The sequence below is a fragment of the Magnolia sinica genome, chromosome 9 (assembly GCF_029962835.1).
Source record: "Magnolia sinica isolate HGM2019 chromosome 9, MsV1, whole genome shotgun sequence".
Taxonomy (NCBI): Eukaryota; Viridiplantae; Streptophyta; class Magnoliopsida; order Magnoliales; family Magnoliaceae; genus Magnolia; species Magnolia sinica.
The window spans coordinates 20,656,954-20,672,432 of record NC_080581.1 but is presented as its reverse complement, the minus strand read 5'-3'; the positions used below and the strand labels follow the sequence as shown (position 1 = coordinate 20,672,432).

General features: G+C 38.3%; 1 protein-coding gene across 15 annotated transcripts in view; it reads left to right on the top strand.

Moving 5' to 3' along the window:
• LOC131254709 (ubiquitin-like domain-containing protein CIP73) overlaps positions 1–14,316 on the top strand; it is a 56,412-nt gene extending 42,096 nt beyond the window's left edge. For 3 of the 15 annotated variants that reach the window (XM_058255409.1, XM_058255415.1, XM_058255408.1), the window contains exons 14-16: positions 2,267–2,664; positions 2,927–3,007; positions 11,251–11,632. In XM_058255409.1, coding sequence (XP_058111392.1) covers positions 2,267–2,664; positions 2,927–3,007; positions 11,251–11,322 — 551 coding nt within the window. In that variant the 3' untranslated portion in view covers positions 11,323–11,632. Of the gene's footprint in view, positions 1–2,266; positions 2,665–2,712; positions 2,855–2,926; positions 3,008–3,084; positions 3,274–3,363; positions 3,600–11,250; positions 11,633–13,831; positions 13,900–14,010 lie in introns of those variants that run through there. The other 12 variants (XR_009175810.1, XR_009175812.1, XR_009175809.1 and 9 more) reach the window with 12 other exon arrangements.
• The last annotated feature ends 1,163 nt before the right edge of the window (positions 14,317–15,479 follow it).

The following is a 15,479-nucleotide window of genomic DNA, read 5'->3' as shown; positions in this document are numbered from 1 at the left end:
ATATTGATCCAAAACTTATGTGACCCCAAAAAAGGTTTCAATGGTATACGTTCAATCTCCCACTGCTTTTTGCGATGTGGTCCACTTGATCTTTATATCTATCTTATTTTTCAGCTCAAGCCTTAATACGAGCTCATAAAATGAATGGATGGTTTGGATATAACACATACCTCATGATGGGACCCACAAAACTTGCTAACGTCAATACACCCAGATGCTTGGTACACCAGCTAAGACGAAAGCTCCCTTCGGTGCAATTACGGGGCTTTACAAACAGTGGTGTGTCTCTCACGGCGGGGCCCACATTGATGTATTTATTTTTTATACACGCCGTCCATAGGTTTTTTCAGATTATTATAAGACACTAGCCCAAAAAAAGCAGGAGGTCGATATCTAAGCTGGGCCATATTTTAAGAAAGAGTGGTGGTTGAACCTCCACCATTAAAAACTTCTCTGAGCCTACATTAATGTTTTTATGTTTTTGTAATGTTTATTTGTCATCCAACCCTTTGATAAGGTCTCGTAAACCTTTATATAGAAAAGAACAAATATTAGGTTGGTCCAAAACTTCTGCAATCCATGAGAAGGCCGTCCACCAAAGATTTGAATCTGCTTCATTTTTTAGATTATACTCTAAATTGATTTTTAAAAATAGATGAACAAGATGGATATACAATAAATATATCAAGGTGGGCCCTACCATAAGTGTTGTACTGTCTTATTGAAGGCTAAGGTTGCACATAATCCACTTTACTCCCTTCCACCACTAAGTGGGTGAGAGGGGCCTATTACTTATTTATTAAATATTATTATTATTATTATTATTATTATTATTTTCAATTCATCCCAGCAGGAATGGGACCATGAACTGTTTGAATGTATATAAACATCATGCTGGACCAAGGAGGTTTATTTGTCATCCAAGTTGAAACCTTCCTAAGAGCTATGGCCCACAGTGGTATTTATTTGTCATCCAAGTTGTTCATAAGATCACACAAAGATTGATGAAGTTAAAATACAAAAATGACATGGATCCAAAACTTTTGTGGCCCCTAATGATTTTTCAATGATAGGCATGTTCAATTCACATTATTTCCTATGGTGTGGTCCATTTGAGCATTGGATATGCTTCATCTTTGGGATCAAGCCTTAAAATTATCTTGTAAAATGGATGGATGGGGTGGATAAAATACATAAATCACAATGAGCCCCACGTAGTTGACTCAGTATGATAAGCATACTGATTTATATGGTGCACATGTGTCACTTGTTTGTATCTTTGGATTGATGGGTCGATGCTCTGTGGGGCCATCATAATGATAAATATTTTATCAATGTCGTCCATTTATTTTGATAGATAATTTTAAGGCATGAGTCCAAAATGAGACAGATTTGCATCTCAGGTGGACCACACTAAGGGAAACAGTGGTGATTAAATGCCCACCATTAAAAACAGTGGTATGGCCCACCACCAGATTTTTGGATCTGGCTAACTTTTAGAACATTATCCTATTGTGGCCTTTCAAAACAGATGGTAGGAGCGGATTTGTGACGTACATCTCTATCATGCAAAAAACCACACTGATTGGATAATCCAATCCATCCTTGATTTGGCATCTTTGAGTTCATTCACTTTTACATGTCTTAATTACTGTATGCCAACTTCATTGGTAATATATAAACTCATTTTAGTTGTTATTAAAGTGATTTTTTATGGCATTGCATGCTTTTTTTGTCCCATTAAATGAAAACTTATTATGTAATGTATTTTTTTTGCAATTTTTTTATTCCTGAATATGTAAATATGTGTATTCATGTATGTCCTAAAGTTTCACTGAAAAATTCCATCATTTTCTCCATGTTTCCCCATTTTTTCTTGCATTTCCGGTTATCGGCGATATTATCAGCGATAACGATATTATATCTTTATCTCTGGCCAGCGAAACTTGTAGCGATACCGACAACTCGAACACTGCTCCTAACCTTGTTTGATTTTTGACTTCGTAACCTCAGATATGAGATTTTTTTTTATTTTTTTTTTTAAATTATTATTTAAATATCGATATAGATCTGAGGAAACTTCACTACAGCTGCATTTCTCCATTATGGCCCTACATTATGAATGAATGCAGGATTTCTTTTCAGTGTTTTTTCTTCTTATATGATGTAACAAAAGTTACAGAACCGATTGTTTGTTTGTTTGTAGCATCATTGCTGATTTGCAACTGAAGCCAACAAGATAACTGATTACATAGTTCCTCTGTAGGGTCAGTGCTGCCTTCCAATTCAAGCCAACAGGAGCCATGTGGCAATAGCAATCACAACACTCATGCAAGTGACAGGCAACAAAATGGCCGAGAATCTATGAATCAGATTCCCAGCAGATTCGATCAGTTGCTGAGAACCATATTCTCAGGTGAGCAGATCAATGTCAGTGACATCAACTTCCAGGGCACAGGTGCAGGCTCTGTTGCCGAGCAGACAGAGCCAACCAGAAATGCCGAACCAAATGAGGCATCAACAGTGGGTCTCGATCCAGGGCTTTTCTTCTCTGGTTTGGTTCGGCAGATTATGCCGTTTATATCTCAAGCCACAGCCACAGAGACGGACAATACTTCATCAGCAAGGGTGGGTAGAACTTTGCCTGATCATTCAACATCTCAGGTATTAAGAACCTGCTATTTACTAAAACTACTTTCTATTTTGCTAAAGCTATTGCAAAAGGGAAAAGCAGGAAAGACCATCATCCTAAGAGCTAGAGTATTAGACTGAAACTTTGTATTTGAGTTTTTTTCCTTATCTTTTCCTCTATGAGAAAGCAAGGGTTCTGTTGGCCTTGTGCCTTTTGTGAGGATTTGCCAAAAACTAAATGAAAAACAAAGCCATTCTTCCAGTGTTTGATCTTAAAATGATAATCCATGTGCAGGCTGAGACGGAGAATCCATCTTCCGCTGGGAACTCGCATCATCGTGACCCTCCTAGTCCACCGGATTCCAAACGCCAGAAGGTATTCTATTGAAGACTTAATTTATTTGGGTTTTCTTTGCTTTGCATTTGCAGTTTCTGAATCAGTTGGGTTTCCAGAGAAACATAGTTTGTTGTTTGTAGAAGTAAATGAAGGCCTGTGGCACGAAACAAACTGGATGATCTTTGACCTGATGATATGCAATGTCCTCAGCTCTTCAGTTTGTACATGTGGAGCCAGTGGTTTAGTGATCCAGACTGTTGACCTAACAGCCCCACCATGGATGGATCTACACCAAACATCTCGCAGTGAAGCATCCTATTCATTCCAATCTTTGTCCTTTACTTTAGTTGATTGTGGATCTTGCCGTGTTTCCTTTGTTAACCATCTATTTGCAGGCCACCAATAAAAAGGCTTGGGTTATCCCATCGAGGGTGTTGTAGGGTGTGATCTATCGACCATGAAGCCCATTAGATCAACGGTTTGGATCATCCAACCAGGTGTCCATTTTTTACCATTGAGAATATGGTACAAGAGGGAGTGAGAGAGAGAGGAGAAAGTGAGAGACAGAGGGGAAGAGAGAGAAACATAGAAGAGGAGTGACACACCCTCCCATTCACATCTTTTTATCAATGTAAGGATTTATTTTTTTCTGAAATATTATAAGGATGCGCAAGTTATTGGGAAAAAGACTAAATTAACCGTATTTGGGCTTTACCTAGTAAGGCACCTAATAAAGGCGCCCAATGTTTGAATAGAAAATAGTTTGTAGTGTAGCATTCGCCCCTCTAAATAAGCTACGTAGCGTGCAGAGTAAGCTGTGTGCTACTTCTAGATTTTTAATTAAGTTTGCACTTGGTGATTTTTAATTAAATTTGCACTTAGTTGAACCAAATATCATGAAATTTCATTACCCTAAATTAGACTGGTTAATAATAAAATTCCATGCTATTTGGTGCAACCAAACAAAGCCATAAATAATAGGAAAAATAGGCCAAAGATTAAGTATAAAGATAAAGAAATAGTAAGGAAACCAATTTAATAATGTTACTTATATTACTACAATCATTGAAAATATTAATTAATTAATTTGAAAATAGAAAAATGTATCAAATAATTGAAAACATTAGTTGATTTTAATGTTTTAGTGAAAAATAACTTATATGCAAGCTATGTAGTATTTAAAGTAGTGAAGACGCCTCACAAAATGTGGCTCAAATTGCCCACACTATATGTGTAGGTACAGATACAACAGGCGCGCACACGTGAAAAATAACTTGTACGTAAGCTATGTAGTATTTAAAATAGTGAAGAAGCCTCACATAATGTGGCTCAAATTGCCCACACTATATGTGTAGGTACAGATACAACAGGTGCGCACGCACACTAAATACAAGATCAGGTGTCAAGTGTCAACACAACCATACTGTATAGTTGTATGGCAATCAACACTCACTCAAGCTAGTGTGTAGGTGTTGTTGATGCCCAGCTTGCAATAAACTCTCATATTTTCTTCTACTCAGCGCCATGGCGAATACATCAAGTTGTTCTTGAGATTTTGGCATATGAAGTGGAATGTCATTGTTGGAGACCTTGTGAATGAAGTGATATGTTACTTCAATGTAGTTGGTCCTCTTGTGAAACACAGGATTATTGGCAATATGCACAGTTGCCTGATTATCACAACACAACGACAGTGGCTGCTTCGCTAAGAAACCATCTCATGCAACAAGGTTCTCGGCCACATTAGTTTGCAAGCAATGTGAGCCATGGATCTATACACTGCTTCACTTGACAATGCCAAAGCGCTGCTTTTACTCATGAACGTAACTAGATAGCCGCCCACAAACTTACAGTAACCGTTGGTAGATTGTCAGATGGAGATTCAGCCCAGTCCGCATTGAAGTAACCTTCGATTCAAAGATGACCCTTGAGCCTATATAAGACCCCTTCTGTAGAGGCTTTCTTAAGATACTGCAAAAATTGTGGGCCGCATCCATATGTTGGACCCTAGGATTATGCATGAGCTAAGTTCACAACAATAACAACACAGATTATATCAGGCTTTTTTATGGTTAGGTAAACCAGCTTACAACCAATCTATGGTACTACCTGGGGTCTTCATCAGCCTTTCTTGATCACATGCCAACTTATGATTTGAGTCCATGGGGGGTGTCAATGGTTTAGTAACAAGCAGTCCGGTTCTGAGAGAAGATCTATAACATATTTCCTTTGAGACAATTAATACATCTTCGACCTCAGAACTTCTAAAAATACCGAAGATGACCCAAATGCTTCATGCAGAAATGTTTTTGTGGATGTATATTCAGTTCTTCAATTCTCTTGCTGTCACTACATGTAAGCACAATGTCATCCATATAAATAATCAACACAATAAGACCTGAAGCACTGTCAAATAAAAACCGAGTCGATCAGCTTGGCTTATTGTATTCTATAAGCCAATACTTATCAAATCATGCACGGGGAGATTGTTTCAAGCCATAAGTCAGTCAAATTATAATTTGTACACCACGTCAACTCCCCCTGAGCAACAAACCTATGAGGCTGCTTAAGATACACCTCTTCATTGAGATCCCCATGCAAGAAAGCATCCTTAACATCAAATTGGAAAAGAGGCCAACATTTGCTGCCATTGAAAAACTAACTCTGATAGAATTGAGTTTAGCAATTAGAGAAATGTCTCTGAATAGTCTACTCCCATGTCCGTTAGCAAGACGAGCCTTTTGTTACTCAATTGTTCCATATGGTAAAAACTTGATCCGAGACACTGATCTATACCCAACAACCAGCTTTCTTTACAGCAAATCAGTTAAACTCCTAGGTATCGTTGTTGTCTAAAGAAGCCATCTCCTCTTCCAATGCTTTCTTCCACCCACCATGAGATAAAAGCCTCTAGATAAGCCTTGAGAACAAAAAAGAAATAAAGAAACCAGGCAAATTTGCAGTAGGAAGAAAAAGATAATGGAAAGAGACATTGAGAGATAGGATTAGTGCAAGTACGTTTACCTTTTCTAAAGCATATGGAATTCCAATTCGATAGAAGAGGGCGATGGTGCAATTTAAGGTTGGAACTGTGGATATAGAAGTAGATGTGGTGGATGATAATGGATTACAGGCTTGATTACCTGCCCTTCACACCCCCCACCCACCACAAAAAAAGAAGCAAAAAACACTGGGTGAGTCCCGTCTCACGCAGGGCTGAACAAGTCAATCCAAGTTGCCGAGTCTTTTAATCATGGGTTAGATATCATAGGAAGTGGCACAGGTAACCAAAGTTTGAAGAGGAGCCCCTTGTGTCACCCCTGACTCAGGTGAGTCTTGGCTCGACTCAGGGCTGAACAAATCGATCGGAGTTGCCGTGTCATTAAACCATGGGTTATAACCCACAAGAAGTGGCACACAACAGGTTGGATGAGGATGTGAAGAAACTATATGCGGTGCTGAGTCAAGACAATCACTCTCAAGGAACATTCATCACTAGAGTTGAGGGGTGCGGTCTTAGAAAAAGTGATGCCAACAAGGACATTGTTTTTGAAGACTTGAGCTATAACATCTGTCTCCTCTGAGTTCCTGAATACCCAGGTAGATACACTTTATTCTGCAAGGATCAAACTTGTCAATACCAGATCCTAAATAATAAACAAAACATATTCATCTTAAATCTTTTGGTGGAAAAGAAACCAAAATTAGAATTGAGTGAAGAGATTGATCATTTAAGTCGGAGGAGGGTACTATGTTGATCAAATAGCATGCAGTTGAAACTTCATGAACTCTGTATCTCTTTGGAACATTCATGTTGATAAGTGATAACCATTGAATGCGCAACTTTGATTAGGTGTGGATTTTTCCTCTCTGCATCACAATTTGTGGAGGCATGTGAATGCATGAAGTCCAGCGTAAAATCCTATTATTGGACCTATTTTTTGGCCCTATCTGAGCGTAAAACACACACTTCAAAACTAAATTGGTTACGCACTTCCATATGAAACATTTTAAAGGGTTTCTAGATGAAACATTTTAGAAATAGAAAACAACTTAGATTTGTCTTTCATTAAATAAACTCATGTAGCTATTGAATAATCATCTACAAAATGCAACAGAATCAAACCCTGACATACTAGAAACAGGAACTGGTTCCCAAACATCAGAATGGACTAGAGCAAAAGAAACTGGATTTCACATATCTGCCCGTGGTGGAAATGTAATCCCTATTATGCATATTCAAATAAGAAATCTTACACCCTAATACTGAACACTCCAGCTAAGGATCTACACATTAAATTTCCAATGAGGGGCAACCAAGGCGACAATGCCACTGATGAGTAGATACATTCATTTGTATGTTAGCTCCAACTGATTCTGTGTTCAGACAATAGAAGCCCCATGCTCATGTCATCCACCAATTGTATTCCTCATCTTTAGATCCAGAATCACATAATGGTTAGGATAGAAAATTGTGGAACAATTGAGGGATTTTGTGAGATTACTAACAAAATAAGGCTTGAAATGGAAGTTTGGCACATAAGGAACATAAAGTAATCAAAATTTTGGCACATAAAGAACAAAAGATAGAGAAACGGGAGAATTAGAAGGAATGGTACCCAAACCAGAAACTTTAGATAATATACTATCAGCTAACTTAATAGAGTAAATAGAAACAGATTTCAAGATACAGGAAGGGACTTGACTCTCCAAATCTTGTGTTAAGGGTTAGTAGACGTTCAATTCTTCCACTTGCCCTTTAGATGGTTCTCACCAAGAGATTTATCACTGTACTGAAAAGGAAATATTTATTCGAAAAATAAATAGATTGAAGAAATCTTTTTTATCTGAAGAATATCTCTCATAATGCCCTCCCAAGTTTCCCTGGCTTTATCTAGAAACATGTCATTGATGCTCACGAATGATTCCATTCTATTGCACAACCACTTCGTTGAGTCATTCTCTTGAGTTTACTCATCATATTTACTATCATGTTCCTTGGTTTTATTTGTAGTCCAAGTATTTCAATTTCCTTTTTGGTTGTTAGGAAAATTTGAACTGATTTTGACCACTGATGATAATGCGCTGCGTTTGACAGAAGTCATTTGAATTCCGAGGAGATCAGATGGATTCAGAAGTTCAGCATTATTATCCATCTTTAATTCTATTGGGAAGGGAAAAAGAACAATTCAATCTGGTACATAAATAACCAACTTACATATATAGGCCCACATCAATGAGTTCTCCCCACAACCATGCAAATCACTCAGAGGCCAAAACGAGCCTATAGAGTCACACGACCAACCATGAACGCATAGGGCAGCCTTACGTACTCCCAAATTTTTATGATTGTTAAAGGAAAGGGGAGATCATATACATCCAACATGACCGTAATGGTTCCTGCACACATCAACGAGAGAGGAACCGTAGATACCCACAAAGAAACCAGTCCTAAAGATTTGTGGATTTGATTTTATTTTTTTCTTCGAAATGGTTAATGATTGTGGATGTGGGCCGTACCTACCAGGATGAATGAAATAAGGGGCCATACAATGGTACTAGTACCATCCACCTAGTATTGTGTTTTGTCCATGTGTCTTAGTCTAGTAAGTACACATAAGATACACGTGTTATATTAAATGTTAGTGAGGGGTATTTTTTGGGATTTTTTTTTTTTTTTACTTAATATATAAAGGAAAGAGAGGAGGGAGGCGTAACCCTAATTTATTCTCTGTATTCTTTTTCCCATCTCTTTTCCTTTCTCTTTTATTATTTCTCCCATTGCTTTTTGCTTCTACATAATTCTACATCTGGTCGGGCATTTGTCGATGTACGGGTGTAGCTTGGGTTATGCCAGTCTCGATAGAAGGTCTTTTCTGTTCTTGGCACGCTGAGGGAGGAGGCTGCTGGGGCAAGTCAAGATGGAAGACTGCTCTATTGGTTGTTCTTTGATCCTTCTGGATCGAAAGAAATAGCCGTTTCTGAAATTTCAGAGGGTCAGATGAAAAGATTCTTGACCGGGTCCATTTGTACATTAGGGAATGGGTTCCCTAACTGAGGATCTGGATAGTTTATTTGTTTTGGTTTTAGGCCCTCTGTGTTAGGGCTGTTTTGTTTTGGTCTGTTAGTTTTCTAGGCTTATTTTCTGTCTTCGCTTTTGTTTGTTTTCTTCAAAAGCGAAGACAGAAAATAAGCCTAGAAAACTAAATGTTGTTGTTTTGTTTTCTTTTTTTGGCCTTTGGCCTTAAATAAATTGCCTCATCTTTCAATAAATAAATAATCAGAGTGGATTTCATTTTGATCTACACAACCTTCTTTTGTTTTATCTCATAAATTCTTCTTTTTCTTTTCTCTATGCCCTTCATGTCTCCCTTGTGCTGAATTTTCTCTAAGAAATGTGTTTTTTTTTTTTTGCTGGGCCTTTGTAATGGTTTGCTGTGAGAGGGTGAATGTTGTGTTCATGATCATTGCTCCTTTCATGTTCGGTTGAAACACGTGGGCTGATTGTTTCATCAAGTTTGGTGTGTACATCATGTGGAACATGCAATTGGAGCGTTCTTATATCCCAAAGAGTTAGCCCCTATTCTTGTAAGCTTTGTGGTAATCTCTTTAATTTCTTCTTTTAATGGAGATGAAGGGTGATTAAAGATCTGGGTTCGTAAATCCATCTTATTTTCTATGGGTTCAAATAACCTCTATGAAACTAAATGGAGCAAATTATCTCTAATAGTCTAAATCGATCCCTTTTTTATAGCTAAAAGCAAATTAAAATATCGGACTGCAGAGAAACCAGATGAAAGTGATAGCATGTACAATCAGTGGATTTAGAAAAATGATTAGATCATGATGTGGTTGTAGAACGGTATGGAAACATCTTTAGTGGGAATGTAATGCTTCTACATATTACAAAGGAGGTGCGAGTTTTTGAGATGCATGCAAGAGATGTATTCATCCGATGAAAACATCTCTCCTACATATCAGTTGTTTGAAGAGATTGTTGCATTCCATTGAGGGGATAGGTCTCTTATACCTTGGTGAATATTATTCAAAACTCATAAGGAATGTGGGAGGAGCTGAATGTGCATCAACCGCATAGTAGTGATCAGGAGAATGAAACAATGTCAGCATTGTGAGGAGTTCCATGTGGCTAAATTTCTGCTTGCCTTAAAACCAGACTATGAGCCAATGTGTGCGCATATCTTGGGTGACAAAGATGTTCCATCTCTAAACGAAGTTTATGCTTGCCTTCAACGTGTATCTCTTAGCTATGTGGCTGGAATTAGTGATAATTCTGCACATCATTTGTTAGACAAGGCAAAGGTGGTGGTCGTAGTTACTAAGGCAATTAAGAAAGTGGCAGAGAGGTGTTCAAGGTGGTTGTGGTGATGTAGGGAGAGTTCGTGGATATAAGTAGTTTACTCACTATAGGCTTACAAATGACATCGTTGATGGCTGTCCTTGCAGTCTGGTGGTCAGTTTGGGGGGAAAGAAACAATAGATGCTTCAGAAATTTATCCAATTCAGCTGGGACAGTGGCGACGTTGGCCAAGCGTCTTGTCATCGATTGGGCTTCGAATGTTAAGGATCTGTCGGGTCATGATTTCTTCTTTTTAGGAGTGTAATTTGAGGCCTGCTTTCTCAACAGCCTCTCTCTCTCTCCCTCTTTTTTTTTTTTTTTTTCTTTTTTCTTTCTTTCTTTCGTTCTTTTAATGAAATCCCTTCATATTTCAAAAAAAACAAATGACATCGTTGATAAATGTTAGAATATTCATGGGAAGCTAGCTTGGGAAAATCGGGCATCCCATTTTGAAGAGAGCAGTGAATCTTGTTCTGTTGGTTCTAATGTTAGAACTCAGCAGCCAAGTACATCTAGTGACGTAGTTGCACTTATAAAAGATGAGTATTCCAAGTTATTGAAGAATCAACCTATCTTTGTTGCTACTCCCACTTCTGAGCCATATTCGTGTACTCAGGTATGACTTGTTTAGTGTCCAAGTCCTTTGCTCCATGAGTCATTTGACTCTGGGGCCTCTGACCATATGACATGTGAGTCCGGTGCTTTTTCCTTTATTGATATATTGTTGTCGAGTTCATCAGTCACTCTAGCAGATGGTACCTAGTCCAAAGTATGTGGAAATTGTACTGTTCATCCATGTTCCTTTCTTTCATTGTCATTTGTTTTGTATATACCTAAATGTCCTTTTAGTCTTATGTCTACTAGTAAACTCACAAAAACACTTCATTGTTCTGTGAATTTCTATCATTCATATCTTGTTTTTCAGTATCTAAAGATGAATAAGAAGATTGGTGGAGGACATCAACATAGTGGGTCTTACTTGGCCACCCATCCTTGAAGATTCTCATAAGTGTTATTCTTCATTATTGTCTTTGCCAGCTTTAGAATATGAAGTGTGTGAGTTAAGTAAGCATCATCTAGTCACTTTTCCACCACGTGTGAAAAAGTGTAGTCTAGTTTCATTTTCCTTGGTTCATTTAGATGTCTAATGACTTGTCCGAGTTTCTAGTTTCTAAGGGTATGAGTATTTTGCTACTTTTATTAGTGACTTTTTAACAATGACTTGGCTTTATTTAGTGAAAGATAGATTTGAGTTCTATATTTTTAAAACCTTTCATATGGAAATACAAAATCAATTTAACTCCAAAGTGTATGTTTCTTTCAGATTATGCTAAGGAGTATATTTTCAATTCTTTTAGCTTGTATTTATCTGAAAATGGTATTTTGCATCAAACATCATGTGCCCACACTCCGCAACAAATTGCTGTCATGGAACAGGAAAACTATCATTTGCTTGAGGTGACGTTCTTATTGATTCATATGAATGTTCCAAAAAGTTTTGGCGTGATGCAGTTTTGACAACATGTTATCTAATCAATCAAATGCCCTTTACTATCTTAATGTGTCAGCCGTCTCATGCTTTTTTTTTATAGGTGTTCCATTGTTCTCTTTCCCCCCTAAGGTTTCTTGGTGCATATACTTTGTTCGTCAGTTGGAGCCGGGCCATGATAAATTATAAGTAAGAGTAAAGGAATTGCAGATCTTAAGAAGTATCTTTAACATTACTTCCTAATGAAAAATTTGGGTCATCTTTGATATTTCCTGGGATTAAAAGTTGTCAGATCACAGGAATGCATTAATCTATCCCAAAGGAAACATGTTTTGAACTAGCTCATAGAGACATCCCTTATTGGTACTAAGCTAGTTGGTATACTACTGGATTCAATCATAAATTAGTTACTGGTCAAGGAGACGTGGTTGAAGACCCAAGAGGTATAGAATGGTCGGAAAACTTATCTTCCTAGCAATCACTAGGCCAAATAATATCATGTGTTATAAGTGTGGTAAGTCAATTTATGAGTTCGCCTAGGGTGCCTCACATGAATGCATTGTTCGGATTCAGCAATATCTTAAATGGCTTCCAAGCTAGACGATTTTATATAAAAGGAATAATCATCTTCAAGTTACAAGGCATTCTGATGCAGATTTGGCAAGCTCCCCGACTGTTAGACAGTCTACTACTCGGTACTGCACATTTGTGGGAGGAAATGTCATCAAGTGAAAGACTAAAAAGCAGAGCATTGTAACTCGATCAAGCATTGAAGCAAAATATAGGATAATAGATCATACCACTTGTGAACTGGTGTGGCTTAAGAAATTATTGCAGGAAATGGGTTATGCAATGAACCTACCAATGCAAATTTTTAAAATTTTTTTTTTTTGCGATAATTAAGCAGCCTCCCATATTGCAGACAATCCAATTTGCAATATAAGAGAACCAAGACTATAGAAGTCTAATGTCATTTCATAAGTGAGAAGGTTGTTGGTGGTGAAATTTCTACATCATTTTTTCAGTCTCTGGATCTACTTGTTGGTGTGTTTACTTGGCCATAGTCAGTCTGCATGTATTTATTTCAAGCTAGGCACATATGACATCTATGCTCCAGATCGAGGGGGGGTGTTAATGACTGTAGATGTGAGCCATCCGATTATACAACGCACCCGGATGAGTGAATAAGGCACCAATGATTGGAATGCGCATCCCTATCCAAAGAAAGATTAGGTCACCGATGTTTTGGTTCCCCCTCCCTTTTCCTTGCTTCAAATATGCATGCATCGAACACCCTACGCCGCGCTAGCTAGCTGGCGGTCTTATTCTCACTCATTCACAAATTCTTTTTAGAAAGAAAGACAAATGTGGTTACTGAGAAAGCAACAATGTTTTGTCCATGTGTCGTCAATAGGGGACAAATATATTATATTGCAAGTTGGAGAGGTTTTTTTGGGAATGTTTGCTTTTCTAACTTTATTTAAGGAAGAGGAGAGGTGTGTTCTCTCTCTCTCTCTCTCTCTCTCTCTCTCTCTCTCTCTTGGAGAGGTTTTTTTGGGGATGTTTGCTTTTCCAACTTTATTTAAGGAAGAGGAGAGGTGTTCTCTCTCTCTCTCTCTCTCTCTCTCTCTCTCTCTCTCTCTCTCTCTCTCTCTCCCCTTTTATTCCCATCTCTTTTCTACTTCTGAAAAGAGGATGTGTGAGAGAACGAGAATTCTCTCCTTTTATTCCCATCTCTTTTCTATTTCTGAAAAGAGGATGTGTGAGAGAACAAGAATTGTCTAAGAGTTACACATCCTCCCTTTCTCATATATTTTATAATAATAAGGATGCCCTCAATATAGTGAAAAGACTATATTGCTCCTCTGTGGCCTTTGCATAGTAAAGGTGTCTCATAGTGTAGATCGCATATCCACAATCTGTGGAAGCACACGCATGCACGCGCACGTGCACACACACAATCAGGTGGGCTACCCACCTTATGGTAACAGATCTATGCAGCTCATACATTCCACAGATATGGTCTGTAAAGTCATAGAGACATCAGCATTTACAAACTGAGGACCAGGCAATTCATATTCTTGGGTTGAGTATCATTTAACTCCTCCAAAGTTATTGGCTGCTTCATTTGATTCAGTCATTTCCTTCAATCCAATAGCTAAACTCGTAACTTGAGGCTCACCTTGTTGTATGTAGAGGGAGTGATCTCTGTTAGAAGCCATGCACCTTCAGTCGATCTCTTCCAGCACAGATGATGATGCCTGCTGCAAGCTATGCCTGTGGTATGCTTAAATGAATACATATATTTTTTTTTCTCAATGTGATGGTTGTCGCAGTTGATGTATGGATGGACCTTCATAGGATATCATGATTTTGATTTTAAACTGCTCATATTTACGATCATGGTTTACCTTAGAGCTGTGTTGCAACTGTGTTTCATGGGCCATTGATCCCCAGACTCTGCAAAAGAAATAATGGAAAACAGCCCTCTTGGTTTGGTGATATGCTCCGCAGTGTTCTCCTGCTTTGCCGCTGCATGCAGTGGACCATGATTTGAAGTTTGCTAGCAAGGCTTTACCCCTAGAGGCTCACCCAATGTTCTTGCTCTTATGAGCAATCAAGTGATGATCTAGACCATTCATTAAGAAGTTACTATGGTATATGATCAACATGGAAAGAATCTCACTGGTAGGAGACAATTATCAATCATGTCAAGGTTAACTAAAAACTGTGGTTTTTACCAAGTCAACTTGTATGGATGGTAACATCTCCGATGAGCAAGAATTTCTATAGCAGATCTTCCATAGTGGTGTAGAAAGGGCCAACTGGATTGGGAGAGCCTCTAGGCGAGAACCTTTCTGGAAGAACTTTTCTTCTTCTTTTTCTTCTTTTTGGTTGAATTCCAACTACCAGAACCCTAGAGCAGACTCTGCACAGGTCATCAGACCAATTGCCAGGAAACATCACATGATGACTGATGAATGCTTGAATATTCAGAAAGTTTTAAGTCAAGACCAAGCTCTCTGCTTTACTTCTCACAAGTGCTCGCTGCATGGATGCACATCTAATGTCCCTGTGGACCACTGAATTGGTATCTTGCACCATCGTCTTTGTGGCACTTGGGGTATCTTGCACCATCGTCTTTGTGGCACTTGGGTTTCAAGCACAGGCAATGCTTGCACAAATGCTATTCTGTAAAATGCATTGTTTGGACAACCTATTTTTTAAGGCCCCTAAAAGCACCATTTTTGCTTAGAAACTAGAACTGCAAATTTAAGTTGGATAAGGTTCATGTTGTCCTAAGTAGGATCATCCAACGAAAGTAATTCTTTAGGACACATGGACAGTCAGATGTGCTCCTACTATTGGAGATGGACAGTCTATATTTTGCCTCCGGCTGACCATTTTCTTTGCTGTTGATGAAATGGTTTGGATCATTTAACTCAAACCAATTCTTGCCACGCGTGGGCAGTCAAAAGCTGTCCATATTTTGATGGTCTGGATCAATAATTCAACATCCAATATCAAGCAAATCCAGAGTATACATTTTTGTGGTAGCTAATTTGATGGTTGGGATCGTCAGTCATCTGATCAAGAGGAGTTTGAAAGTGGAAACATTACAGTTGTAACATAACGCCCATTGCAGTATAATCAATATGGGCAGT